Genomic DNA, 27,471 nt, shown 5'->3' with positions numbered 1-27,471 from the left:
CTGGTGTGTCTCTTACTTCTCCTGGTTCTGAGGCGACTATGTCTCAAAAAAAAAAAAAAAGATAGAACTGACAGGTCCAAACAGGGAAGCTTCCTTGGTCAGCAGTGTGGACATGTGTCCTAAGTCATGTGTCCCCAGGTCACATCCAGCTCTGGCCCCAAGAACCTAGGATGACTGAGTAAGCAGAGAGGAGTCCACAGGGTTGTGAAGTTCATAATTCCTAACACAGGGTGTGCATTCCTGCGGTGGCCACGAAGAATGAGGAGAGGACGAGATTGCACAGGTCGTGGCCATGCTAGAGGGGTTTGACTTAAGTCTTGCTGGGACATAATGTGATAACATGCCTTCTCTGAGTCTTAATGTACTCAACATACTGGGCAACAAACTTTGTCAGAAATGCGATAGAGCAATAAACATGATGTTAGATTTAAAAAAACCTACCAAGCTGAGGGGTCCACACCATCCACAACAGTATAGAACATCAGAGGGTTCTTGCCAAAGCATAAAGTGAAAACAGAAAAGAAATGCCATGTGCTCAGAGGAGTGACGTGTCCAGCCACGCCCTCGTCTCCTCTCCTTCCTACCTTTCACAGTCCACCTCTAAGCTTTCACCCCAGCTTACTTCTGTGGGTTTCACATGTGGATCCCAGAATCAAGAAAACCTCCTAGGTTCTGTAAACGAGAACGATTCACATCACCAGCATTTACTGGCGCCCTTACCAGGCACAACTCCGGGGCTGCGAGGTCCTTGGGCACAAGGCGCACCTTGTCCTGCCTGCCTGTCTGTAGGGCCACGGGGAGCGTTACTTGAGCCCAATGGATGGCAAAGCCAGGCTTGCCAGGAGCGAGGAATAGTCCCAGAAAAGAGGGGAGAAGGGAGGCTTTAGAGCACTGGGGACGATGGCCCAGAGGAGGCCCGGTGTCACTCTAGGCTGACCAGGACTGAGCCAGGTTGTGCTCAGGGATCCCAAGGGGCCGGCAAACAGCTCAGCAGGGCCACAGCAGGTGCTTCCTTCAGAACAAATGTGTGGGGAGGGGACCAGGAAAGAGGGTGCCTGTGAGTGAGACAAGAATAGCACTGGGTGGTCACAGGAGCATGGAAAACCCAAACAGCGAAAACAAGAACAAGACAAAGAAACAACAAGATAGCAGAAAACCGAAAGGAAGAGAGCAAAAACAGCTGAAATCCCACTCAGGGTGACTTGTCCATGGCTCTTCTGGGCAAACCCAAAGAAGGGAGAAAGAAGACAGTAGCCCAAAGGGTTCCCTGAAATCTCCTCCTCTTCCAGAACACCTAATAATTGTTCCATCCCCTAATTAAAGAAACGCCCATAAAATTAGAAACACAGACTCTGCTGGGCGTGACATATCCTCATGAGCACGCCCGCACTTCTCTTTCAAATGTGTACTTTCGCTTCTCACTAACAGTTTCTTGCCCTTCCTATCATTCTGACTCATTCCTGAGTTCTTTCTCAAGACAGTGTCAAGAGCCTGGACATCAGCTAGGGCTGGGGTCTCACAAGCATGTGGAGAACCTTCTGAGTCCTCTGGCAACATCAACGGAAAGAAGAGAAGATTCCTCCATGGAGCCCGTCCCCGCACACTTCCCGCCCTGGGACACGGCACAACTGCTTTGCACCAAGCCTCACCCTTGGCACTCGAGTCAGCTGTGTTCCCTATGATCCATCTACCCACTGTCTCCAGGACAAGCACTGTCCCATTCACAGAAGTCAGCACATAGTAATGCTGGATAAGTGAATGAATTAGTGAATGACTGAACAAGTGAATGTGTACACAGCTCATTTGTTTAATTGGAGTCCCAAGATTGGAAGTGAATGAATGGAAAAAAATCAGTCACCAGACCCCAGGTCCAAGTCATGAGATGTAGCAGCTGGGTGACCTTGGATGTAGCGCATCACTTCTCTGAGCCTCACCTTCCTTAACTGAAATGAAATCAGGGAGCTTGCCCTGCCACCCTGCAGGGACATGGGAGCAGTAAGGGCTGGGTAGGCACCCAGTCAATGTAAAGCTCACAGGCTGTTGCCACCCTTCATCACAACCCCAGGACACGAAGCAGATCTCATACATCCTGGACCCTGCAGCTGAAAAGCTCTTCAGGCTCCTGGGCGGGGCCAGCCCCCAGGCTCCGCAGTGGCATGCCCAGACAGTTCTAGAAGGCAGGACCAAAGCAAAGAGCCAGGATCCGAGTGGGCTCCTGACCTGGGATACACACATTCCTCAGCGTGCTTCCCTGCTTTTCCATTCTTTATAAATCAGGAAAATTAATTACCAGAAAAAGGATCTTCTGCACCAGAAACTCAAATGAGTTTAATGTATAATTTATACATGAAAATGTAGATGTCAATGTGTGACAAATCTCTGTACAAATATTTTTGCAGTTAAAATTTTAGGCATCTGTCTCCCTCCCAGAAGAGTCATCATGCAGGCAACGCGAGTCCCCAGGGCTCAGGCCGGATGGGGCTGGCAAGGTGGCTTGTCATTCCACCAGTTAGTGATGCAGCTGCCAGCACAGCCCAGCCCGGAAGGCCCCAGCCTTGGCACCAGCCACCTGCAGCCAAGTCACAGCTCTGACCCAACCTCCCCGGCAGGGTCCTGCTGTGTCTTTAACACCGTGTGCCAGCTCTGTGCTGGGCCCAGGGGAGGAAGACAGAGTGGAGTAAGGCCTCATACGCCAGTGCCTTGGAGCCTATTGGAGAACAGGCAAGTAGATGAGGAATGACAATGACAGGGTGGCAAGTGCCAGGGCAGGGTGGGTCCTACATGCCAGGCAGCCACAGAGGAGCAAGTACTGCCCTATGCAAGAGCAACCGTGAACATTCCGGGGCAGGGGGCCAGTCCTGATGGAGTCTGTCAGGTGGATGAAGGCAGGACATTCCCAACACTAAGAACCACTCACGTGAAGACCAGAGACAAGAGCAAGCATGTCCAGATGGTGCGAGCATGGCCTGTGGTACCTGGTGGGGAATGGCCAGCAGTGAGTCTGGCATTGAGAAGAGCCAGATCATCAAGGGAGCTGTGCGCTCAGCCCTGAAACAGGACTTTGTCCTGGATTGAAAACTTCAAAAGGCGAAGCCTTGCAAACTGTAAAGTGCATGCAGCATCCACAGAAACTACCATCCCCAGCAGGACTGAGTCCTGTGCCAAGCCAAGCCTCAGCGGCCTGCCAGTTTCTGGCCCAGGGGTCCCAAACGACTTCCTTCACCCCCAGCTGTACCAGTCCATAGGATTGACTGGCACAAGACTCTGCATACAAAACACCCGAAATGTAAGCTAGGCCCTTGCTTCTCATCTGCAGTTGCCACGACCATTTGGGGATGGTCATTCACTGTGTGGGATGTTCTCTGATGCCCTCTCTCTGGATGCCCAGTGGGACTCCAGGGACAACCCACAGCATCCTCCCGCCGGAGGACCTGGAGGGAGAGGCATAGTCCACAGATGGAGCCCTAGCCAAGAACTGGTTTGCCACGCCTGCCAAAGAGAGAAGAACTGCATGTCTATACCACACCCTGGCCCAGAACCAATGGCAAGGGTCACAAATATGCCCTCGTTCACCCTACCATTGCCAGCCACATCGGAACACAATCTGAAGTCTCAGTGGTGTCTTCCCAGAACTCAGGCCTTCCACAACAAGACAAAGCAAGTCCCAGCTCCCCCACCCCAATAAGGGCCCCTGGGCAGCCTCTGCAGCAGCCTCGAAGCCCTAAGTTCCTGGACAAAAGACAAAAGCACAGGCTCATGGGACCTGATGCCCATAGGACAAGGGTTTCAAGCCCCCAGGCCTCATCACCCCAGTGCCCATCTTGAAGAAGGGCACAGCCTGGCCCTGCTAATTTTTCTACCTCCTGGGGGACTGGTGGCCCATCCCTCCATGACTCCCAGCCACGTACCTCGCTTGGTCTTCGTAGGCCTGAGACCCTTGTCCTGGGCCAGGGACTCCCAAGTCTCCCGCTCCTTCCAGCGCCTCAGCTGCTCCTCCCGCATCTTGTAGAAGAGGATGTGCTTCTGCACATCGCTGAGCTCAGCGAGGAGCTCAGGGTCGATGTACATGTCGTGCAGGATCTGCTGCAGCATGATGCCACCTGGGATGCACTCATCAGAAGGGCAGCCGGCCGGGGAAGCAGGGCCAGGCAGAAGGCCCCAGGGGCTGCTCTGCACTACAGGCTCCTCAATCCGAGGTCACTCTCGGTGCCCCTTCTCTGTGCAGCAGCGTCAGTTGGCCTCAGCTTGCAGCCAGCGACATACTCATCTCCTCTACCCAGGACAGCAAAAGAGGCCAGGCAACAGGACCCAAAGGGGCAACTGGGACTCTGCAAGGGGGAGCACCCACCAGGAGCAATCTAGTCCTTCTGCTGGGTCACCAAGCACGGCATCCCAGCAGAGCCCATGTCTTGGCCTCACCTGGGGTTCTGGGACAATGGGGAGGGCCCAAGCCTCCAGCTCAGCCAGGAAATGCTCAGTCCCAGCCGTGCCTGAGCCGGTAGGTGTCAAGTGATCTGTTAGTGGAAGGTAACAATGACACCAGCTGTATCAATGACACTGCCCCGGCCAGCTGGGAACCGATCTCTCCTCTGCAGATAAGAGGAGGAGAAGGAGGCACACTTGCCTACTAAATTCCATGTCTTTTCAGCCGATTTCAAACAGAGACCAGAGGAGCCTGCCAGGAGCTGCTGGGCCCTTCAGCCCTCTCAGTCCCTCTCTCTGCGGGTTCCTTCGCTGCCAACTTTCTTCCTTTCCAGAACATTTGGCATTCTGAGGTGATGCGTTTAAAACTCCACCTTGAGGGAGGAAAGATTTTTCCTCCTATCTGTGTTATAGCCAAGAAAGAAAACAAAATGGAATCAGTAGAGACAACTGGAGGGATTTTATCACGGAATTCCAGGACAGAAAGGAAGCAGACATCCTTTCCCATTGGCCTATAATGAGATCCTGCAGCCATGCGTGCGCTGACAGATAAACTCTCCAGGGGCCAATTTTAATGGTTGTTGCTAATCTTCTTGTTTGTTGCAGATGTCTGGAGTTGACCAAAAAAGAAAGAAGATGAAACTGGCTCTTCTCTGTGCCCTGATCAGAAAGACACTGGAAGGGCGGGATGTTGACTTCTGCTGGGAGGACTTCTGTTGGGAGGGAACCCACGCTGTCTTTGGTGTGTGAAGGTGAGTAGAAGCTGCTGTTGCTGAGATCTTTAGGGTGAAAGCTCACCGTAAATATGTGCTCAGAGCTAATCACAGATGCCCTTTTATTGGGACAAGGATATTGAAACTCAGAGAAAGTAAGTGGCTTGCCTATGACTTCCTAATGGACAAGTCACCGTATTGGGACTCCCCTATTTTGAAATTTGACATCCACCAGCAACTATGACTCTGTTGATGGTTTGAAAACATAACCCAACCAGGGGAAAACAAACGAACCAACAGGATTTGGCACTGTGGCTTGATTGGATTGGTGACCTTCCTGTCCCCTTCCTTACCCATGAGGATGGAAGGTGGATCAGGTACCCAGGAGTGATGGAAGAGGGGTGGAGAGTTGGCACTCTTCCCCCTCTGCAAGGTTAACACAACAGGAAGATAGACTAAGCAGGTTCAGATGAGCTGTAAGCCCACAGGGTCAAAGCTCCTGCTCAGCTGGGCAATGTCCAGGTCACAGGAGTAGAGTCAGGTGCCCCAACCCTCTCCACCCAAGTCCAGCTGGCTGGTCCCAGTGTGACCCAGACCTTCCTAGAGCCGCCACAGGACTCGCCTGTCCCCTGCAGAGCTGTGGTCCTGGACTCCCATTCGCCCTCCTCTCCCACCTCAGGGCTTGCACCGACTCCCCCACCGGGAGTCCTGGCTCCCTTCAGTTTCTGAGACAGCGGGTCTTCCCCAGCCTCCACCCAGCTATTATCTTTCTCGCTCTCGCCGTGGCTGGTGGGGGACCCCCAAGTCCAGAGAGGAGACAAGGGGAGGAAGGCTCCCAGGGTCTGGGCTCCTGCGGGCAGCTTCTTTCTGTCTTCCCCGGGCCGCCAGATGCCTACGACCACAAGAGGGCACGGGGCAGGGACAACGCTGTAGGGAGCAGCAGGAATGGGCCGGCTGGAGGCGGGCGAGAATGGTGATGGTGCCACCCTGGAGGACCCTGGGGAGAGTGAGGCGGCCGGACTAGAATGACCCCAGCGAGCGCCCATTTTGTGCAACAGAGGGGACCTCGCTGGAGGCGGGGTGATTCCTGGCACTCCCAGGTCAGTGGGGCAGGAGGCCAAGAGACACCGAATCGCGGAGACGTGAGCGTGACCCAGCCACGGATGGCAGCCCGGGAGCGGGCGGGGTGCGGTTTCTGGAACGACCAGCTTCGGCGTCCGCGCGCCTGTCAATTCTCCTGGGCGGGGGCGGCGCTCGGCCCGGCCTAGGGCGCCCCCTGGCGGCCGCATGGGGAGGCACTCGGTTTCGCAACCCGAGTGTGTGGGCCCTGGGTGCGGGAGGACCCCGGAGGACCCCAGGTGCAGGGGTCGCGCGGAAAAGCAAGAGTCCGCGGCTGGAAACCAGGCAGGGGAGCCACGGAGTAGTTACACAGGTTTTCTGCCGGCTTTCAACTGGTCTTATTTTGCTTTCATTTTTCATCCGCCCATGTGGCGTGTTTAATGTTGCACGCGAAAGCAGTTTCTTCCGGGCCCTGGAGGCCCACGCACGCAACAATGTTGTGCAAGCAAGTGACTGGAAACCACCTGAGTGTCCCTCTGTGGGGGTGGGTTGCCCAGCATGGAACTCTACTCCTGTCACAATGAAGTCGACTGTCTGTTTTGGCGAGGGAAGTGACCACCGTTAATAAAATGAAAAGACGCCATGCAGAATACTGTGCACAGGGTAATTTTTAAAATTCTATATGTCTGATTGCTTTTTTGGAGACAAAGGGAAGAATACGGAAGATGACACTCCTAATTGTTTAGCATTGCTTCTTAGCTCCTTCTTGGAATGGGGAGAAAGATGACACTTTAGACAATTCTGTGTTGTTTTATACAATGAGTAGGATATACTTACATAATTCATATGACTGAACTATAATGCATTTCAAAGGTTTTCAAATGTGATATAGAAGAATGGACTTCTGGAGGCTCAGCATCTATGGAGCAGGGACCCACCCCAGAGAGGGACCTGCAGGCAAACCAGACCTGCCTATGCCAGGAAGGCTAGGAAGTGGCAATGGAGAAGCCATCCATGTCCCCTGGGGTTCCTGAGTTGGAAGCGGGCTTTGAGGCATCTCTTGGAAGCAGCTCTGGCACTGGTGTGGAGAGGGCACTGGTGTGGAGAGGGCGGGAGGCAGGGGGAACAGCCAGTGGACTCTGGCCAAAGTCCAGGAGAAGGTGATAGGAACTGAGTCAGCCTTGCCAGTGGGAGCCAAGGAGGGCAGAAATGGGGGTCCCAGAGAGTCAAATCAGGCACTCTGCTTCTACATAAAATCCTTTCAAATCTGAAGTCCATATGACCAGTGATGGCCAGACAGCCCCATCATCTCAGCGCAACTGAGCCTGGCACAGCCACACATAAGGATCGGTGATAGCAAGTGAGAGTCTGGAGTAGTGTCTGCCTTGTCTCCACTGAAAAATTATGGGTGTCAAAATCAACAGCATCTCCTATATGAGTGCAACAATTACTTAGAAAATGCCATGTGAAAAAAAGAAAAGATCCTTTAATTTGGAATGAATTTAACAGTGTGGGGACCTGTAATGAAAAAAAGTAAAAATCTTCGCTGAGAGCATACCTAGAATTTAATTAAGTTTAATAGAATTAAGTTCATACAGGAACACACCACACTGACACTCAGAAAGACCCCGTATTGTCAGATGTGCCATTAATCTGTGTATTAGCCAGTCTCCAATATGGTTCCAGTGATGCTCTCCTCCTGGAACTCATACGCTTGCATAGTCAGTCTCGCATGTATTAGGGTTGGGCTGAGTGGCCAGTCGAATATGCCAGAAGTGACATGTTCTAACAGATAGATGACTGGTTGCACACTCTGTCTGATAACTCACTCTGGGGGAAATTATATTGTGAGAGCCAGGTGGAGAACTGAAGCCTCCCACCAACAGTCATGGAGTGAGGTTGGAAGGGATCCTCCAGCCCTGGCCAGCAGTTTCACTGCAGCCTCGTGAGAGACCCAGAGCCACAGTCACCCAGCTAAGCTGCTCCTAGATTCCTGACCCTCAGAAGGGTATGAGATATATATGTGCTGCTTTAAGGTGTTAAACTTGGGGATAATGTATTATGCAGCAAATTGTAACTCAATATGTATTATGAGTAATACATAATACTCAAAATGTAACTCAGGATTATGCAGCAAAATGTAACTCAAGTTAATGTATACATTGAATATCATTTCGAGCCAAAACTGAAAGGAAATTGGGAAGTAGAGAGAGACTTGACAAAATGATTCCCAAGTTAACCAAAAGAATGAACAGATAAGAAGCAGCCTTGAAAATATTGAGGAATAGTGAACTCTGTATTGTGCCACTGTTCAAATTTATAAAATTAAACATTTTAGTTCTGATACAAGAACAGGTAGGTTGAACCAAAAAAAAGCTCTAGTAAATCATTATTATATGATCAAAATGGCAGTTCAAAGTAGTGCAGAGAGGGTGAAAGCTCAGTCAATGAAGCTGGGACAATTTGCTAGATCCTCACCGGTGATCCTGCCAGCACACCCTTCAGTAGTCATGTCCTCTGGGGGTTCTGTGCATACATAAGAATAATTACTGCAACACCCATCATAACACTGAAAATTTCAGAGTAACTGATGTGTTCAATAAAAGGGGTTTAGATTATAAACGAGAGCACATCCGTAGGATAAAATGTAATACAGCCACTGAAATTGATGTTGAGAAATGGATTGGCCTAGATGGTGCTAGTGACGTGTTCGTTGGTAAGAGGGAAGACAGGTTTAAAATATTATATGTAGCAATGTCCCAGTTTTACATATCTGCATCAGGAAAAAGAATCGTTCCACCCCCACTGCTATCTAAGGAGAGAAAGTAAATTCTATTAAAAGGTGGAGCTCCAGATCTGGGCAGGATCCTTGCTAGGTTTGGCGATGAAGCTGTGTGGGGTGAGCTCAGTTCCTCCACATAACACAGGCCAGGAAATTGGGGTTTCTGAGCTGCAGAGACAACAGGGGAAGAAGAGGGGGAGGTGGCCATACAACCCAAGCTTGTGGCCCACCTTGCCCCAAATCTCATCAAAACTCGTGCTGTGAGATTTTTTTATTACTTTTAAAAATGAATTTAAACTTTATTTTTTTTTAACGAATTTTCTCTATTTCTGCCAGAATAGAGGCAGGGCTCAACAAAGGTCCCTAAAGGACACAGGAGTTGGGGACACATGGGCTGCCAGGAGCAGGAGTCCCCAGACACTGGCAAAAATCATGGGGAGGGCTTGGGATTTTCCTCACCATGGGATCAGTGGCATGTGTCTCTAACAAACAAGCACACCCACACTGACATTGTAAACAACTGTACACACACACACATTCATGATTACAACAGCAGAGCCCAGGGTTGCAGCCAACCGGACCTGTGTCACCCAACTTGCCAGCCCAGAGACCTCCCAGGAAAGTCCTCCCTCCCATGACTCCCTTTCCTCCTCTGTGTGGGGGTAACCACTGGGGGTAACCAGCAGAGTGCGCCACAGGGCTTTGGTTCACATTAGACAGACAAGGTATGCATGAGCCAGCCAGGCGCACAGTAGGTGACAGTGTGAGTTCTGCTTCTTAATCTGGGGCCTAGTTCCTCACTAACTTAGTGATTCAAAGTAATACTGGCTGAGGGAGTGGGCTGTGGTGGCTGACTCTGTCTGACTAGAGAGCATCTCCGTACTCCAGGTTTAAAAGAAAAATTCTTGGCCAGGCGTGGTGGCTCACGCCTGTAATCCCAGCACTTTGGGAGGCCGAGGCGGGCGGGAGGTCAGGAGTTCGTGACCAGCCTGGCCAACATAGTGAAACTCCATCTCTACTAAAAATACAAAAATTAGCTGGATGTGGCGGCATGCACCTGTAGTCCCAGCTACTTGGGAGGCTGAGGCAGGAGAATCACTTGCACCCAAGATCGGGCCACTGCACTCCAGCCTGGGGGACAGAGTGATAATCTGTCTCAAAAAACAGAGAAAAGAAAAAGTCTTGAGTGCTGGACAGGCCTGTGACTCAGGTCTCAGATAAACAAGAGAGAAATACACTGGGTTTCTATGATAGTCGCTAACTCGGGGCTGCTGGCAGTCATGTTTCCCTGCAGGGGAGAGGTCTGCGTGCCCTAGGAGAGAGCTTCCGGCATGCAGAGAGAAGCAGAGATGCTGACGATGGGGAGGAAGCACACTGGCAGTGGTGAGGCTCCTTCCAGCAGCCGCAACCCTGGTTCCTCTCAGTATGTGACCCTCACACATCCTTCCCATCTATGAGAGCCTGTAAACTCCTTTTGCTTAACCTTGTTTTAGGTAAGGTTTTAAACAATTGCCACCAGTGTGTCCTAACCACTCCAGTGGCTTGAGTGTTTCTCCGCTTCTCTTGCCTAGGATGCTGCGGAGATGGACAGGACCGGAGACTAAGGAGGTGAGAATCCTGGGCCACACCATCACTGAAGGCCCTTCCTGAGGTCTGCTTCCCACATGAAGTCCTCCCAGGGCCCCGAATCCAGCCATCCACCTCCTTGTTGGACATAGGCTCCATTAGAAAGATGCGGGGCTCCAGGCCCCCTTGCTCCGCACCTCCCTGTGAGAAGCTGCTGACAGTGAGGGAAAGGTCAGTGAGTCCTGCTAATTAGAAAACATTTTGCCCCATCCAATTTCCCCTGACACAAGGTCACTCAGCACTAGAACAATTAAGTCTCAGCCCAGGACTGACTCTTTTTTAACTCAAAGGGCAGGAAGAAACTCCAGGACCCCAGATGGCAAACTGGCTCACGCTGTGGACAGCCTCCCACAAGGCCCTCTGGGGTCTCCTGGTACCCACTAAAGACCACACAGCCTGCCAGCTCTGCCTGCTGCCTCACTCACTGCAGACGAGTCCATCCACACCACAGGCCCTGCCCACTGGGCTTGAGACCACTCGGACCCAGAGCAAGGAGAAGTAGGGTCCCTGTCCTGCAAGTGGCTGAGAACTTGAGTGAGCCAGACTCCCCCAGGCCAGCGGAGCCCTGTGCCCCCAATCTCTGTTCCCTCCCCAGTGGAACAACCAGGACCGAATTGTAAACCTTTCCTCATTCAGTTCTTAGAACAGTATTGTGAGGAAGGTAATTTCATTATCTCAAGTTCATATTTGAAGAAAGTGAGGCACAAGTTCACATAGCTGTTAATGATGGATCCAGGACTTAAACCCAGGTCTCATGGAACCCTGAGTAGTCCCTGCCCTCCCACCCCCATCCCTCCTCCCCTCCCCACACCCCAGGCTCTTGTTTTCAGCTGGACAGTCCTTCCAGGGTCACACTGCTACAGACCCAAGAGCTACTGCTCAGCCTACCCCTCCCTAGTGACCAAATGTGGAGGACACTGAAGGAATTCATGTGCCGTCTATCCCTTAATCTGAATATAGAGCACATGCATCTCTGGCCCCGTGGAGCCTACATCCCCGCCCAGTGTGACAAGGAGCCCACCATCTCCAGGCCGTCCTGTGGAGCAGAAAGAAGGTTGAGCAGAGGCTGTGATCTAGGCAAATCCACCCACCACACACTGGGCCCTAAGTTCCCTATAAAGGGAGATTTAGACAGCCAGGAAATCCAGTGCCAAGGTTCACTTCCCTAAACCATGGGACCTGGGGCACAGACGACTGCCGTCTTCCAATATCTGTACTCTCTTCTTTCTCCTACACACACAGCTAGACCTTTGTGTCATTTCAGGTGGCTTGTGAGTTCTGGCCAGCAGAATGTGAGCACAAGCAGGGTACTCCCATCCTCCCTCCCTGATCCTCACCTCTTCCCCAACCACCAGCTGACTAGAGATGCCTCCAACAGCTACAGGAGGCTGGACCCACAACAGGAAGGGAGCCTGGGTTCATGAAAGACTGTGTGGAGCAGAGAATTCCCCACCCTAGTTCCCAGCAACTACCGGAGACTGTGGCATGAGCAAAAAAAAATTAACATTTTTCTTTTCCTTTTTTTTTTTTTTTGAGATGGAGTCTCACTCTGTCACCCAGGCTGGTGTGCAGTGGCGCGATCTTGGCTCACTGCAAGCTCCGCCTAGTGGGTTCAAGAAATTCTGCCTCAGTCTCCAGAGTAGCTGGGACTACAGGCTCCTGCCACTAACCCCGGCTAATTTTTTGTATTTCTAGTAGAGACGGGGTTTCACTGTGTTAGCCAGGCTGGTCTTGATCTCCTGACCTCGTGATCCGCCCACCTTGGCCTCCCAAAATGTTGGGATTACAGGCGTGAGCCACCACGCCTGGCTAAATAAACATTTTTCAAAGCCTCCCAAGTGTAGGTGATGTTTGTTCTAGTGGTTAGTCTATTCTGGCTCCATCCTTCTGTAACCACCCAAGGACTGGTTAAAACAGTTTGTTGGGCCCCATCCCAGTTTCTGGTCCCACAGGCCTGAAGGAAAGGGCATACAATTTGCATTTTTATTTATGTATTTATTGAGACGGAGTTTCGCTCTTGTTGCCTAGGCTGGAGTATTACACTCCAGGCGCAATCTCAGCTCACTGCAACCTCTGCCTCCTGGGTTCAAGTGATTCTCCTGCTTCGGTCTCCCGAGTAGATGGGATTACAGGCGCCCACCACCATGCCTGGGTAATTTTTTGTATTTTTAGTAAAGACAGGGTTTCACTACACGTTGGCCAGGCTGGTCTCAAACTCCTGACCTCAGGTGACCCACCCGCCTTGGCTGCCCAAAGTACTGGGATTACAGGCGTGAGCCACCGCACCTGGCCTGAATTTGCATTTTTAACAAGTGCTGGGGTTAATGCTGCAGCTGCTGCTGGTCTGGGGTGATGCTGTGGCTGCTGGCCTTGTGAACCACTGCCCAAGCACGTAGCTGCAGTGTGGGAGTTACTATCCCATTTTGCTGAGGAAATGGTACCACCAGTTCCTGGCCGTCATGGGCACTGTGCTGCCTTCCTGCTGTGCCTCGTCAGTGCCTGCCCACATCGTTGCTCACTGATCATGGCCTGAGAGTTAGTGTCATCAGAGGGAGGGAGAAGAGTTCCTAGAGTGGAAACCCTGGGCTGTAAGCCTGGCTCTGCCACCTCCCAGCTGTCTGGCAGCAGGCAAGTTCCTTAGTCTGAGTCTGTTTCCTCTGATGTAAAAGGGGAAAAGGGTGTTCGTTTGCTCGCCACCCCCATCAGCCTGGCAGCTTTGTGCTCACAGTAGATTTTCTATGAGGACCTCTCACTGATGCACTTGAGTGGCAGAGACTTGGGACTAAAGGAGGACTTCTGGCCCCAGATGCCCCAGTGCCAGCCTCACCCCTGAGGGCCACAGTGAACACCCACATGTCTCACCGCCTCCAAGGCAGCTGACACCTCTCCTGGTACAGGCTTGCAGGGGGAACGGGGAATTGTACAGGGAAAAAAAAAAACCTCAGACTACAATCACAAATTTTAAATGCACACCTTTTCTAGTTATGAGAACTGTGTTGCAAAGAGGAAGGAGTGGAGAGTTTACCAGCCAGGGGATGGAGGACCCCAACACCACAGTTTCTTAGAACATTCATTGCAGGTTCTCTTTTCATACTACCAAAGTCCTCCCACCCCATCCCCCACCAACCACAGCTTCCAGGAATCACTGAGATTCAGAGAAGGGAAATAAACACAAGAACACAGTTATGTTGAAAAGATACTTGAATGCACATGTTGCAAACAAGGCGAGTCCCAGGAATCATTCTGAAGAAAAAGACAGAATGACACTGAAATCCATCATGATGGTTATCCCAGGGAGTAAAGCCTTAAAGATCTCCTTGTCAGATGAGACTTTTAGAATAGACCCGACATTCTGTTGACTTAGAGGAGCTGATGTCATCCTCAGAGCCCAGGTGATACATACATTCCCTGATTTGGCCACAGGGTGGATGGCAGTACTCTCAGCTGAGATGGGAATAGGCGGCAGGGCAGTTTTGGGTGTGGGTGGAATTAGGGGTTGGAGAAAGAGAAGCAAAGTTCAGTGGTTTTAGATGCAGCCACTGAGGTGTCTGCAGGAGTGGACGGAGAGGCAGAGCTAACAAGCATTTGAGGACACTCAGGCTCTCTGGGTAGCAGACATGGCCTGAGTGATCCATTTACTACTGAGAGGGCAGCGAGTGCCCTGGGCTGCCTCCCAGAGTGGCTGGCCCTTACCTAGGGCACCTGGCGGATGCTCTAACCCCTCAGGATTCACTTTTCACCATGAGATACTGACTCCTTTAAATTTCTGCCTGCATCCTATTTTAAAAATGGCTCTGCTGGATGGACAAGTGTTGGAAGGAAATTTGGGAAAAGAAACAGAGATTCTGGTTGTCTTCAGTGGAAAACTATGCACTGGGGCCGGGCATGGTGGCTGATGCCTGTAATCCCACCACTTTGGGAGGCCGAGGCAGGTGGATCACGAGGTCAGGAGTACGAGCCAAACCTAGCCAACACAGTGAAAACCTGTATCTACTAAAAATACAAAAATTAGCCAGGCGTGGTGGCACGTGCCTGTAATCCCAGCTATTTGGGAGGCTGAGTCAGGAGAATCACTTGAACCTGGGAGGCAGAGGTTGTAGTGAGCCAAGATTGCACCACTGCACTCCAGCCTGGGTGACAAGAGGGAAAGTCTGTCTCAAAAAAAAAAAGAAAAAAAGAAAACTATGCATTGCTTAGGGCGCATCCTTCCAGTTATCTGATTCTAGACTTTCATTGCCTTTGAGCTATTTTTACAACTAAGTTGTAGAGTTAATGCAAAATAATTCTTGTCTATGGATGTGCATATAATATATACGAATGAGGTTCAATTGACCTTTCTCCTCCACAAAAAAAAACCCAGCCAGTTTCAACATTCCTTTACTCCATATAGATTTATGGTTCATTGTGATTTCTCTTTTGAACTGGCTGTTAATCTTAGCAGCACTCTCAATTACTGAGTTAAATAAAATATTTGGCATATGTACATGTAATATTTATGAGTCATGCCTTTTTTAAAAAAATTATCTTTAACAGAAGGCACAGGAAGGACCACTACCTCTCAGAGATGGAAAGGCTTGCCATGATCCACGCAGCACAAAGCCCACCCCCAGCCATATCATCCCAGACAGGAAGGGTGTAGCCTGGGCTTGCATACCTCCAAGGACAGGGTGCTCAGTCCCTCCTAGAGGCCACTTCACGTCTTCCCATATTGGATCACAGCTCTGACTTTAAAAGACAGAACAAATACAAATCTAAAACTAGAAGAAAACACTATGGTCCTTCCTGCTGACAGCTGAGTACTTGGGCCTAAATCAGCATCTACACACGCGGCCTGCAACCCTGGGTTCCGTGCAAAGGCAGCGTGACTGAAATGGCTGCAGGGGGAGCGAGGAGAGAGGACAACACAGGCTCGCAGCAACGCTTCCACTGCCTCAGAACAAAACCCTGGATTTCCTGACCTTCCAGCAGTCCATGTGTATTTTCAAATACCTGGTTTTTCTCAGGGCACCAGGACAAGCCGAGCAAGGCCCACACACGCTAGTCTCACACATGTCCCCCAGCACCACCCCCAGGTTCCCAGCCCTGCCGAGCTATCCTCACGAAGACGGAGGAGGTGTGGAGGAGCACCCAGTCCCACTCTGAGGCCTCAGGTAAGTCCCAGCACATCCCAGGGCCTCTGTTCTCTTTATGAGTGGGACTAGATAGGGTCCACCAACCGTCCAAACATGATGTCCTGCTGTCTTCAGAGCGCATTATCCCCAGCGTTGACGTTCACAATAATGCCCTTTCTCCCCGTGGACCATCCCTCCTGGGCCCCAGGCCTCTGTGGCCTACTTGCCCCTTGCCTGGTGATGGCCACTCTGCTGCTTCTGGGGGCTCCTGGGCAACTTCGGCTGTGCTGGTTTCTGGTAGGATCTGCGCTCCAGGCAAGAAGCAACCCCCTAGCTTGCCTCCCCACCTCTATGGCAAAGAAAGCGAACAGACCTTGAACTCGAAATGCCGGCTGAGGCTTGCCGCAGACCTCGAAGCCCTGTTCCTAAAGGGACAGGGAAGTGGACCGTTTCATTTCAGCATGGTTCAGTCTAAGCTGTCTGACATGCGACCCAGGCAGCTTTTTCATAGGGACTGGCAGCCACAGATAAAATCCCCCAATCATTAAAACTATGTGAGCAATAATTCAGGGGATGCATACTAAATAATGTGGATCTTTGTTAGATGCTTTACCCATCTCAACTCATTTAATCCTTGAAACCACCTCACAGAGTAGGAGGTTTTGCCACCCTACACCCACACACACCAGCAACGGTCAGGCAGCAACAGGCACACCCCAGCCCTGAGCACCTACTCATTAAAATGCGATCCCACCTCCCAGAACTCCTCTAAAAACATGTTTTTTTTCTTATACACCATAAGAAGTAATTCCAATAACAAAACACTGTACTTTTTTTTTTCTAAGTCCTGGTAAGTGCAAAACCCTGCAAACAACTATAATGCCCATCCACAGCAGCACGATGGCAATAGTTGGCAGCATCCCCAGCCTTCGTCCCCCTCCTAGAGGATGCTGCATTTCACAGCCACATGGTTTCAGTGGGATGATGAAGCATGAGGAAGCGGGGCTCCCTTCCCTTGCTGGCTTCACCACCACACCACCCCCATCAGGGGGAGGCTTGGGGTTTTCTGTAGTCGACTCCTTCCCTCCACCATAGATGAAGGGGACGCTGTGGAAGGCAGAGCAGAGAGAAAAGGAAACAAGATCCTGCTGACGTCACTGAGCCACTTGGATCAACCCAACCTTGAAACTCACCCCACCTTTGGACTTTCCAGTTTCGGGAGCCAAAACCTCCCCTCATTGTTTAGGCCAGTTTGAATTGGGTTTTCTATTACCTGCGACTGTAAATGGACTCCTCTGGTACAAAGGCAAGGCCCATCTGCTCTTGGCACACTCCTACAACTGATGGCGTGACTGTGAAAACGCACTGTGGATCAGTATATTAAGTAACATTTATAAAATACTATGTAAAATGATTCCATGGGTGTGATGACCCAAGTATATGGATGGATATTTTCAGGAAGGATTCCTAATACTAGTTCCCTCTGAGGAACAGAAGACATACTTTCACTTTTCACTTTACATTCTCCTATGTTTAGATTTTTATTTAAGTGTACTTTTTAAAAAGACTAGTTTAAAAGTTGTTTGAGGTGTCAAAATTATAGTCCAAGGTGATAAATTTATTCTGGTAGTTTTTTTAATTTTTTAATTTTTTGAGATGAAGTCTCCTCTGTCACCCAGGCTGGAATGCAGTGGCTCGATCTTGGCTCCCTGCAACCTCCGCCTCCCAGGTTCAGGCGATTCTCCTGCCTCGGCTTCCCAAGCAGCTGGGACTACAGGTGCACCCACCACACCTGACTAATTTTTGTATTTTTAGCAGAAACTGGATGTCACCATGTTGTTCAGGCTGGTCTCGAACTCCTGGCCTCAAGTGATCTGCCTGCCTCAGCCTCCCAAAGTGCTGGGATTACAGGCATCAGTCACTGCACCCGGCCAGTTCTGGTAGTTATTAAACCACGCATTGGAAGCCCCTGCTGGAATATAAGATGTAGAGCACAGAAAGAAAGCCGAGTGAAGAAAGAATTGTTTTGGACCCTTGTAAGGAATCCTCACATCCTCCTTCTCCAAAGCTGGGCTCCCTGAAGTTGGCAATTTCATCAAAACAGTAGCTACTTAAAAGTACCCTTAACTTTTTCTTCCAAAGTAACACAGTAGCCCCAAGTTCTACAATGCCCACTTCGTGTTGTCCTGAGGCACCCTGGAGATGTCAAAAGCATTTGAGAATGGACATGCCTTTTTTTTTTAAGACAGAGTCTCGCTCTGTCACCCAGGCTGGAGTGCAGTGGCATGATCTCGGCCCACTGCAAGCTCTACCTCCCGGGTTCACACCATTCTCCTGTCTCAGTCTCCCAAGTAGCTGGGACTATAGGTCTATAGGTGCCTGCCACTACGCCCAGCTAATTTTTTGTCTTTTTAGTAGAAACGGGGTTTCACCGTGTTAGCCAGGATGGTGATCATGCCTTTAATGCAGCCTTGAACAGGAATGGCCAAGCCTTGCCAACTTGATAAGGAACGAAAAAGGCTCTAATGGTGTATGGTTCCCCAGATTTCTGGAGGGCATCCAGATGAATGAGAACAGGGCTGCAGGTGGTCACCTGCAGCATTCTCCTGGGCACGATGACAGACACAGGGAAGTGTCTCTACCAAGATCCATCATGGGGGACAGGTTCCCATAGTCCCAGACACGCAACCTAAAAACTGTGGACAAACACCTGTATAACCCTAGAGCTGGAAAGGCCCACCCCTGAAGGTCATTCAGCACTCCACCCCACACCCCCAGCCAGCACAGCTGAAAGCTCTGGATCAGTGGGTGACAGGCTGATGCATCTGACATTTGGGCAAAGATCTTCCCATGACAGCAGGATGCCTCAGGTACCAGGGCCACTGCTGCCTCCCTCCATTCTCTGCAGTCTATGTTCCTCTGAGACTGCTGGCTAAGAAGCCATCAGGTGGGTTCCCTGATAAGACTGAGACCCTCTCTGCTCTGCTGGGAGCCTTCCAACACTGCAGCCACCTACACTCACATGCGTGCCCGTCACCTCCCCAGTGGCCTCTGCATGGAATCTCCCAGAGAAATTCCATGTTCCAGGAAGGTTCTGCATCCATTAATTTTCATTGTTAGTCATGGGGAAACCCAGTGCCAGGCTTCTTGTGGACCATGCAGATGGTTTTTCAGCCCAGCCCACAGCCCTGCCCTGTGGGAAGTGGGATTCCCTGGAGGCCGGTGAGGACAGCTGCAGCAGAGTCCTGAGCAGACGGATGGGAGAGGCCAGAGAACTGGCGAGCCCGGGCCTCTGAAGCAGAGAAGCAGAGGACGTTCAGGAGGTGCAGTGTCTGGTGCTAGAGGCCGAAGGCCAGAGTTGACAACTGGGATAAGCAGCTTTCAGCTACGTGGGGCATGGTGGGTGGTGGAAAGGAAGGGGTACAGACAGCCCAGATAAGAAGCTGCCTGGGAAAGAAAGGAGGGAGCCATAGGGCCTAGGCAAGTTTTTAGGATGAGGAAAAGAAGGCCAGCGACAGGAAGAAGGGACAGGAAAAATAACGTGACAAGATCCTGAGGGGGTGGGCCAGGGTTGGGGAGGGGGTACAAGAAGGACCCCAAAGCTTTAAAGTGAGCATGTGCATGGTGGGGTAAGGAGAGGGTGCCAGTGCCACAGCTGGCCTCCAACCAGGGAAGACAGGGATTCAGGACAGGCCAGTGCTGAGTGAGGAGTGCACAGGAGGCCTACCCTGTACCTCTGTGCAGAGAGCCAATGCTGGGTGGAGACTGCCAGTGCCCGGCTCTCATCCTTGCTTTCTTCCCATTCCTCATCCAACTATTCAGAGTGACATGATACAGCTGAGAACGGCCAGAAGGGTCTGTAGTTGAAAGACAAACCCAACTCTGCAAGTCACACCGAGACTTCATCCTGAACCAGGTCTACAGGAATAGATGGGTCAGGCCTGCAGGAGCCTTCCAGAAGCTCTGGCAGGGAGGGTCTGCGGCCACCCACTCCCCCAGGGAAGGCTGGATCAGAGGCATCTAGTGAGGCAGGCACCACCACCAACCCCCTTCAGAGAGGCCGGCACACCCAGGACACAGTTCGTGCAGCGGCAGTGCCCAGGCTTCAATCCCGTGTCCCCACTTCGACTCAGTGTCCCCAAGCTCTTGTGCCTGGATCAATAAATAGTATCGCCCAGGGGTGGACAGAAATAACCTAGAACAATGTTTCCTCTAGACTGAAAGTGCTGCCATACAGAATCTTAAAAAAAAAAAAAAAAATGCACTCAATGAAATGTAAGTCAGATTGTGCTGATGATGGGCTGCCTCTACCATCCACCCTTCTGTAAGGTCTACATACCCTAGCCCTTGGTTCCTCTGGCAGCTGCGTTTACCACTGAGATGCTTAGCAACATCTTGATAGTGACCCCAAACAAAAACGACCAAAACAACAGCATTAATATAAAGATATATTCCATAAAAGAGTTTGGCAGTCAACGAGAAGCATCACACTTCCGAAAAACACAAGCGTTCTTCTTCTCCTAGTCTACAGAGAATTGTAAAAAACAAACAAACAAAAAAACCAGGAAAAAAAAAGATAATATCATCAACAAACAGCCACCAGTATACACCACACTAGAATGTACACTCCGGCAAGTAACTGAAGGTTGCACTCGATCCCTGAACGACGAGAAGTGGTCCGAGCTATGGCAAAGCGTTAGAAAGTAGCCCAGCTAGACAAATGCCCCAGCTATCCCCAGGGGAATTCTTCAGTACTTAAGAAGACTTCATTTCCAAGAGCAGGCCCCAGAAAAGTCCTGACAGGAAGGGTGGACCAGTGACCACCGATATCCGGTCACCAGAAACAAAACGCCCGGACCTTCTGAGCAGCTGCAGCCTGGGGTTGTGGGGCTCGGCATGGGGCGTGGTTGCAGAACGGCTGTCTCCAGAGAGAAGCAAATGGCAGGTCAGCCAGCCCTGGGTACGCAGCCGCAAGAGGAGCCCTGGCCAACTGTTTCAGGCTAGCCATCTTGAGCTAGGGTTCCCTGGGCTTGCAGTGGGGAGGGTCAGCATTCAAGTTTTGGGTGACAATTTCAGTAGCACCAAGACCAGAAGACAGTGAGGCCCCGCTAGGGAGTGGGGGAGTGCTTGTACGTGGGATACATGGAGGGCGGCTGCAGTATGTGGAGGGGAAGGAGAGGCTGTTGTGGGCTGGTTCTTAAGACACTCGAGGGGACTCAAAAGGGTTGGCTCCAGCCGTGGACACTATGTAAGGCTGCTCAGAGGAGAATGCTGGAGGAGAGGAAGAGGAAGTGAAATGGTGTGAGAACATTCTTACCCCTATAAATAAACTATTTACACACTTTAAGAAAAGGAGAGCCGGCTCTCAGTGAAGAACCATGCCCACCACCCCACTGGCGCCATCAGGGCTTAATGCTGTCAAGACCAGAGGCAGTTCTGGCACCGGGAGAAGAGCTGGTGGACACAGGGGGGCAGTGGACAAGGCACTCCCGTGGCACCAGTCCACGCACTGGCTCAGGCTTACTTCACTTGAACATGGCTGAGGATCCTGCAAACAACCCCTGATGTGTGCATGCCCCCGCAGACCGCGCTGGCACTCAGAGGCCCAGCAGGGCCACATCTGTCTCCCCAGTTAGGCCCCTGTGCTGCTTGGCTTGATGGAGAGAGATGCCTTGTCCATGCCTGTGGGTCCCTCTACCCATGGCCCACCCACAGATGTGGCTGACCGAAAGCAGATGTCTGGATGCCAGTGGAGAGGGGACCAAGGTGTCCTGCAGACGTGCTTGAGCTGCAGGGGGACTGAGTCAATCCCTCCTGGCAGCCACAGGAGCCCTCTCTGTCTTTCAGAGTCACCACTCCCACATAAAGACACATTCTCTGTCTCTGGATAGACTCCAGAGGGATACAGTCACAAGTCTGGGCAGGTAACAAGGGGGCCCCTTGGTCTTCAGCACCAGCAAGCAGAAACAGAGAGGTCACGTCACGCTGAGGCTGAAGATGGGGAGCTGGCTCTTGGGGTGTAGGCTCCTCTCCCTCTGGACTTATGGCTGACGGCAGAGAAAGGCTCTAGCTTCCCAGTGTGGCTCAGCTCGGCTCCCTCAACTCTGCTCCTTAGAAGTGATGGCCGGCCTTCACCGCCTCAATGTCCGAGATCAGGGTCCTTGCCAGGAAGATGCCAAATATCTGAAACCAACACCAGCAGAGTCAGTGACCATTGCTGGGGCCCAAAGGCAGAGGGCAGGGAGCGGAAGGTGAGGTTGGGAGCTCCCACTGCACGCCTCTCCTCACCCCCTCCCGCTGCAACTGAGGATGCAGAGATAGCACCGTGGAGCCAGTGGCACAGCACAGCTACTCCTCCCACAAAAAGGGGTTCTAGGGTCTAGTCTGTTATATCCCCAGAGCCTAGAAGAGGCAAACCACAGGTAGCACAAGCAAAAGAGACACTCTGCCCTGCCTCCAACATGATTAAGTGCGTCACAAGCCATGGGGCAGGACATGCCTATCCCTGGGTTAAACCAAAAATAACAGGGTCACCCTGACTGTTTCTGATTCCCAAAATAATAAATCTTGAGTGTTTCCCGTAAACGTCGATTCCACAAAAAGACCAAGGCCACCCCCAATTTTGGCTGTGCTAATATCTGAAGGTTCATCCCAACCTTGGTGAGTGGGAAATCGTGAGAGAAGACTGATGTTCTTCTAACGTGAACAGACGAACATGAACTTCGTGACCTCTGGAAATGGCTTTTTTTTCCCTTTAAATTCTTGTGTGGTTCTAATTTGACTAGTCAGTCCTTCTGAAGTCTGATTCTTCCCTTGCCCATTTTGCAAATAACTTTTTTCTTTCCTTTTCCAGTTGCTTCCTCCTATTTCTTAGTCTTCCTTGAAGGAGGAAGGCATGTGTGGGTGGCTGGTGGCCCTGGGTCCACCTCAGTCACCCTCTTCAAGGCAAGAACAGAGTCAAACACTTTATAAATGGTGTTATTTTCCACACAAGAACTGCATCAGTGGACCCAGAAGCTGCAGCTTCTTGGAAGCCCTGAACAGCACTGGAAAGACTCCTGGTTTCTCTGATCACTGAATTCTTGACTTTCTCTGCCACTTCTTCTCCTGGCAGTCACCGACCAGCCCAGTCACTCCAAGCCTCACTGCCCGCTCAGCCACCAACATCCTCCCACATGTGAAACCTGATTCAAATGAACAAGCACAGCCCGGGAGGGGAAAGGATGCCACAAATGGCAGCTGGCCTCAGAGGATGTCTCATGGACAGGGAAGATACCTGACAATCCCAGCCTAGGGACCAGACACAGGAGGAGAGGTCTCGCGGCGAGTGCACACACCTGAGCCTCAGGCCACCCTCAGGCCCCAGGTGACCAAGAGTTTAGCCTCCCCATCTGCAGCACTTGATGGCTCACCCCGAGCACACTCCTGACCCACCTCTAGACAGGCAGTGACCCTTCTGCAGCCCACCGGGCCCTCTGGAGAGGGCTGCCAATAGGACCTGTGCAGGGCCACAAGCCCCTCCCAGCCTGCCCCCGCCCAGAGGGTGCCCCTATAGGTAGTAGCATTTATAGAAGCCACCAGTCTTCTCCCCAATACGTTTACACACATACACTCTCTCAGCGTTGGACATCTAGTTGAATCCCTTTTTTTATTCTGCAAATCCCTTAATACCATACCCAAGCTGGACCCATGCACTCTATGTTAAGGGCCCAACCTCACATGAAAAAAGGCCACCTGCCAATCCTACAGGCTCCCGGGACACACCTGCAGCAGCGAGATGGCGATGAAGATGCCAGCCACAATGTAAATGTTCCGCGGGAGCCAGCTTTCCAGCGCCTGGATGCAGCCTTTCGTGAAGATGGACTCGTCCCACTTGCTCTTCAGCTGCAGGAAAACACCACAGGGGCCTGAGCCTTTGGCACGCACAATGTCCCCACCCTGATGCCCTAGCAAACTCCGGCAAGGAGCAGTGCAAAGCAGGGTGGGAACGAGGGATCCAGGAGGCAGGCAAGGACTCTCCAGGAGATGCTTGTCGGCTCCTCCCAGCCTCTGCCCCTCGCTGGGCACCGTGCCATCGCACCACCTGTCTGACCAAAGGCTCCCTGGCTGTTTCCCTTCAGGTCTCCAGAGATTTCAAGACCAACTTTCTCAAGATTCCCTTCCCCAGTGTCCACATCTGGAGAAAGAGAAGGGACTTGAAGGCTTGGAGAAGGATGTGCCTTTAAAGGGAGAGAAACCTGGAAAAGGGGGTCCAGAGTCTCCTAAGAAGAGAAGAAGGGTGCTTCTCAGAGCGGGCATCCCACTGGTAAGCTCGGCTCCAGGAGACAGAGCCAGCAGGCAACAGTCACCAGCCAACCGGCTCCCTCCAGTGCTGACCCCGGTGGGGTATCAGTAACCATCCCAGCACACACCCCAGCCCTGCCCACCCCACACAGGGCAATCAGCCCCAGCCCCCTCACACCTATCAGCTCCCTCCATGGCAACACAATGGAGCATTAGTCCCTACCTTTAGAGGTGTTAGGGGCTAAACTGTGTCCTCAAAATCTATACACTGAAGTCCTAACCCCCAGGACCTCAGAACGTGATTGTATTTGGAGACGGGCTCTTTACAGAGGTAATTATGCTACAATGAGGCTATCAGGGTGCCCCCTGATCAATATGAAGAGCATCATGCTAAGAAGAGGAGATCAGGACACAGACATGCACAGAGGGGAGCCCACATGAGGACACAGGGAGAGGACAGCCACCTGCAGCCAGGAGAGAGGCCTGGAACAGACCCTTCCATCACAGCTCTCTAAAGGCACCCATCTTGCCAGCACCTTGATTTTGGACGTCTAGCCTCCAAACTGTAAGAAAATAAATGTCTGCTGTAGCTTAAATTTCTGTTTGTGGTATGTTGTGACAGCAGCCTTTGCAAATTAATGTAAGTGGCAAAACAACTCATAATTAGGGAAGCTGATGTTGATACAGGTTCTTATCTTAGTCCATTCAGGTAACTATAATAAAATACTATAAATTATGTGGCTTATAAACAACAGAAATTTATTTCTCACAGTCCTGGGGGCTGGAAAGTTCAAGATCAGGGCACTGGCAAATTTGGTGTTGGATGAGGGCCCACTTTCTGGTTCATGGATGGCACCCTTTCACTGTGTCTTCACACAGTGGAGTGACAAATAAGCTCTCTGGGCCTCTTTCATAAGGGCACTCATCCCACTCATAAGGACTCTGCCCTCATGACCCAATCCCCTCCCTAAGACCCCACCTCTTAATACCATCACATTGGGGCTTAAGTTCCAACATGTGAATTTTGGGGAAACACAAACATTCCGTTTACAGAAGTTTCTCCCTGTAAAATGCAGATCCCTGAAGAAGGACAGTTGCCCAGGCTGTAGGGACACATCCCTCGTATGCACGGTTAACAGGAGGGGTCTCTGTAGATTCCTCGAGACTCCTCCCTTTTAGAACAGCAATCATTCATATCTCCAAAAACCACTAGAACAAGGACTGGAGTGGGGTAGGGTCTTGCTTCTCTTTGCATCCAAGAGCACACTCCCTACAGCCTAAAGGAAGTCCTGGAGGACACAGCCTCACCCCTGCCCCATGCCTGTCTCCCTCTTTGTCACCACTGCCTCCACACAGAGGCCAGACCAAGGTACATACACTCCTGCAGCTGTCCTCTTAATGAGAGACATCTTCTGGGATGCCAAGGAGCCTCCTAAAAATGCAGTCTTTGTCCCTCAAAACTTCCATCCCACCTCTTTAAATGCAGCAACTCCTAGTTGTTGGGACTGCGGCTCACAAGGCTTGGAATCACCATTACTGCCCCCAGGGGTCCTGCTGCCAGCTCAGGAAGCGGTGTGTGTGACCCTGTGCCCATGCTCAGCTTAGGTGGCATCAGGAGCTTCACTGCCCCGAGTTTCCCCACTTCAATTTGCACTTGTGCTAAATCAGGATGTTGAACCATAGGGAATGAAACCTAAAGAACTCTTCAAGTTGTATACACTAGAGCTCTCACCTGAATCCTGACATCATATCCACACTGTGTGTTCACAACTTTTTGCTGCAAGAAAAGTAGAAAAATTAGCTGCTTTTGGTGTCTCAAGAACCTAATGGTAAGAGGCTCTAGAAAAGACACGACCAAACACTAGCAAACATTTGTGCAAATTCCATTACAGCTCACATCCTTCAATCACGCCACCAACTAATCCTTCAGGCCAGGACAGAGTGGCAAACTTTCTCTGTGAAGGGCTAGACAGTGAATATTTCAGACACATACTCAATTCTGCTTTTGTTGCATGAGAGCTGGCACTGACAATTTGTAAACAAACAGGAATGGCTGTATTTCAAGAAAACTTCATGGACACTGAAATTTGAATTTCATATAATTTTCATGTGCCCCAAAATATTATTCTTCTTTTGATTTATTTCCAACCATTTAAAAACATCTGAAAGCATTCTTAGCTCACAGGTCATGGAAAAATAACAGGCCAGATTTGGCCTGGGGGCTACAGTTTGCTAGGAGGTAACACCTATACTTGGAGATAAGAATTATACATGCTAAAACCAACACTTACAAGACTGGTGCATTTCACAGTCGCAGTGGAGACCTCAGAAGAGCTGTGCAGTTTCAGCAAATCTGAGCCTCTCCTGGGCTGCAGAACTTGCCCATATAATAGTGGTGATGCTCTGCCTTCTCAAAGCCCATAACCCAGGACCAGGCTTTACATAACTGCACCGAGAGCTGGCAACATGCCCAGTTCTACTCAGGCTCAGCTCAGGCAAAATTCACAGCTCCTTCACGGGTCACCCCAACAACACAGCTTCTGGAACCCAAGGACGTTGGCCTTGGATTGGGAATGCAAATAGGTATAGAAAGGACATGACAGGTGCAGTGGCCCACACCTGTAATCCCAGCACTTTGGGAGGCTAAGATGGGCAGATCGCCTTGAGCCCAGGAGTTGAAGACCCCATCTCTACACAAAATACAAAAATTAGCCAGGAGTGGTGCTCAAGCCTGTGGTCCTATCTACTTGGGAAATTGAGGCCAGAGAATTGCTTGAGCCCAGGGAAATAATACTGTTTTCTCCTGCCTCACCCAGAACACTAAGGCCAGGGTGGGTCATGCAAGCAGTGTTCCTAGAATATACACACGTCGGATTTCAGAGCTGGGCAGCCTTGAGGAGGGCGTGGAGAGAGCACACCCGCTCCTCAGACGTCCATGAGAGAAAAGTACCCCAGAGCACTGGAGGAGTCAGGAAAGCTGCTGGGCTTCAGGAAGGGCGGGCTCCCTGTGTCCCAGCACAAGCTAACTCACCGCAGGATCTGGCACACAGCAGGAGAAGGGGACCCCGCACTTCTCTCGGCTGTAGCTGGCACCGCTGCAATTGAAGTAGACGTTGAGATCCCAGTCTTCAGGGCCATATGCGCCACAGCACTGGTTCTGCAACCACAAAAGCCAGAACTGTTAGGGGCTCCAAGACAGGGCCATGGCTGCCCAGCATAGGGCAACATTCATGGTGATGCCAGGCTAAGTCTGCCAGCATCTACCATGCAGAGAAACCAGGGCCCGCCCCGCTACCCCCCATGTGCAGAGATGCTAAGCTGGCAACACAGGCAGCCCTTTCAGAAGAAAATAGCTGGGCTGTAGCCCAGGCCTGTAACCTCAGCGACTCGGGAGGTTGAGATGGGATGATGGTTTGAGCCCAGGAGCTGGAAATAAATCTGGGCAACACAGCAAGACTGCACCCCCGCCCCCCCG

At 51.2% G+C, this 27,471-nt stretch overlaps 2 protein-coding genes and 2 long non-coding RNA genes across 7 annotated transcripts in view; 1 reads left to right on the top strand and 3 right to left on the bottom strand.

The window, feature by feature from the left end:
* Window positions 1–4,522, bottom strand: part of SH2D4B (SH2 domain containing 4B) — a 118,135-nt gene extending 113,613 nt beyond the window's left edge. The window contains exon 1 of one of the 2 annotated variants that reach the window (XM_011929318.1): window positions 3,909–4,522. In XM_011929318.1, the coding sequence (XP_011784708.1) occupies window positions 3,909–4,092 (184 nt within the window). In that variant the 5' untranslated portion in view covers window positions 4,093–4,522. The remainder of the gene's footprint in view (window positions 1–3,908) is intronic. The other variant, XM_011929309.1, reaches the window with a different exon arrangement.
* A 1,963-nt stretch (window positions 4,523–6,485) lies between these two features.
* Window positions 6,486–10,505, top strand: LOC105502670. The gene is made up of 2 exons (XR_001000380.1): window positions 6,486–6,857; window positions 10,271–10,505. It is a non-coding gene; the product is annotated as an uncharacterized LOC105502670 (long non-coding RNA).
* Window positions 6,990–8,855, bottom strand: LOC105502663. Its single transcript, XR_001000379.1, has 2 exons — window positions 8,673–8,855; window positions 6,990–7,712 (listed from the first exon to the last, which is right to left on the bottom strand). It is a non-coding gene; the product is annotated as an uncharacterized LOC105502663 (long non-coding RNA).
* A 9,640-nt stretch (window positions 10,506–20,145) lies between the features above and the next one.
* Window positions 20,146–27,471, bottom strand: part of TSPAN14 (tetraspanin 14) — a 51,311-nt gene continuing 43,985 nt past the window's right edge. For all 3 annotated transcript variants that reach the window (XM_011929270.1, XM_011929277.1, XM_011929284.1), the window contains 4 exons: window positions 27,028–27,153; window positions 25,729–25,773; window positions 23,478–23,597; window positions 20,146–21,896 (listed from right to left, as the gene is read on the bottom strand). In XM_011929270.1, the coding sequence (XP_011784660.1) occupies window positions 21,825–21,896; window positions 23,478–23,597; window positions 25,729–25,773; window positions 27,028–27,153 (363 nt within the window). In that variant the 3' untranslated portion in view covers window positions 20,146–21,824. The remainder of the gene's footprint in view (window positions 21,897–23,477; window positions 23,598–25,728; window positions 25,774–27,027; window positions 27,154–27,471) is intronic.

The sequence above is a fragment of the Colobus angolensis genome, unplaced genomic scaffold (genome assembly GCF_000951035.1).
Source record: "Colobus angolensis palliatus isolate OR3802 unplaced genomic scaffold, Cang.pa_1.0 Scaffold12, whole genome shotgun sequence".
Lineage (NCBI taxonomy): Eukaryota > Metazoa > Chordata > Mammalia > Primates > Cercopithecidae > Colobus > Colobus angolensis.
Note: the sequence above shows the minus strand (reverse complement) of the source record. Positions and strands in the feature narration are given on the sequence as shown.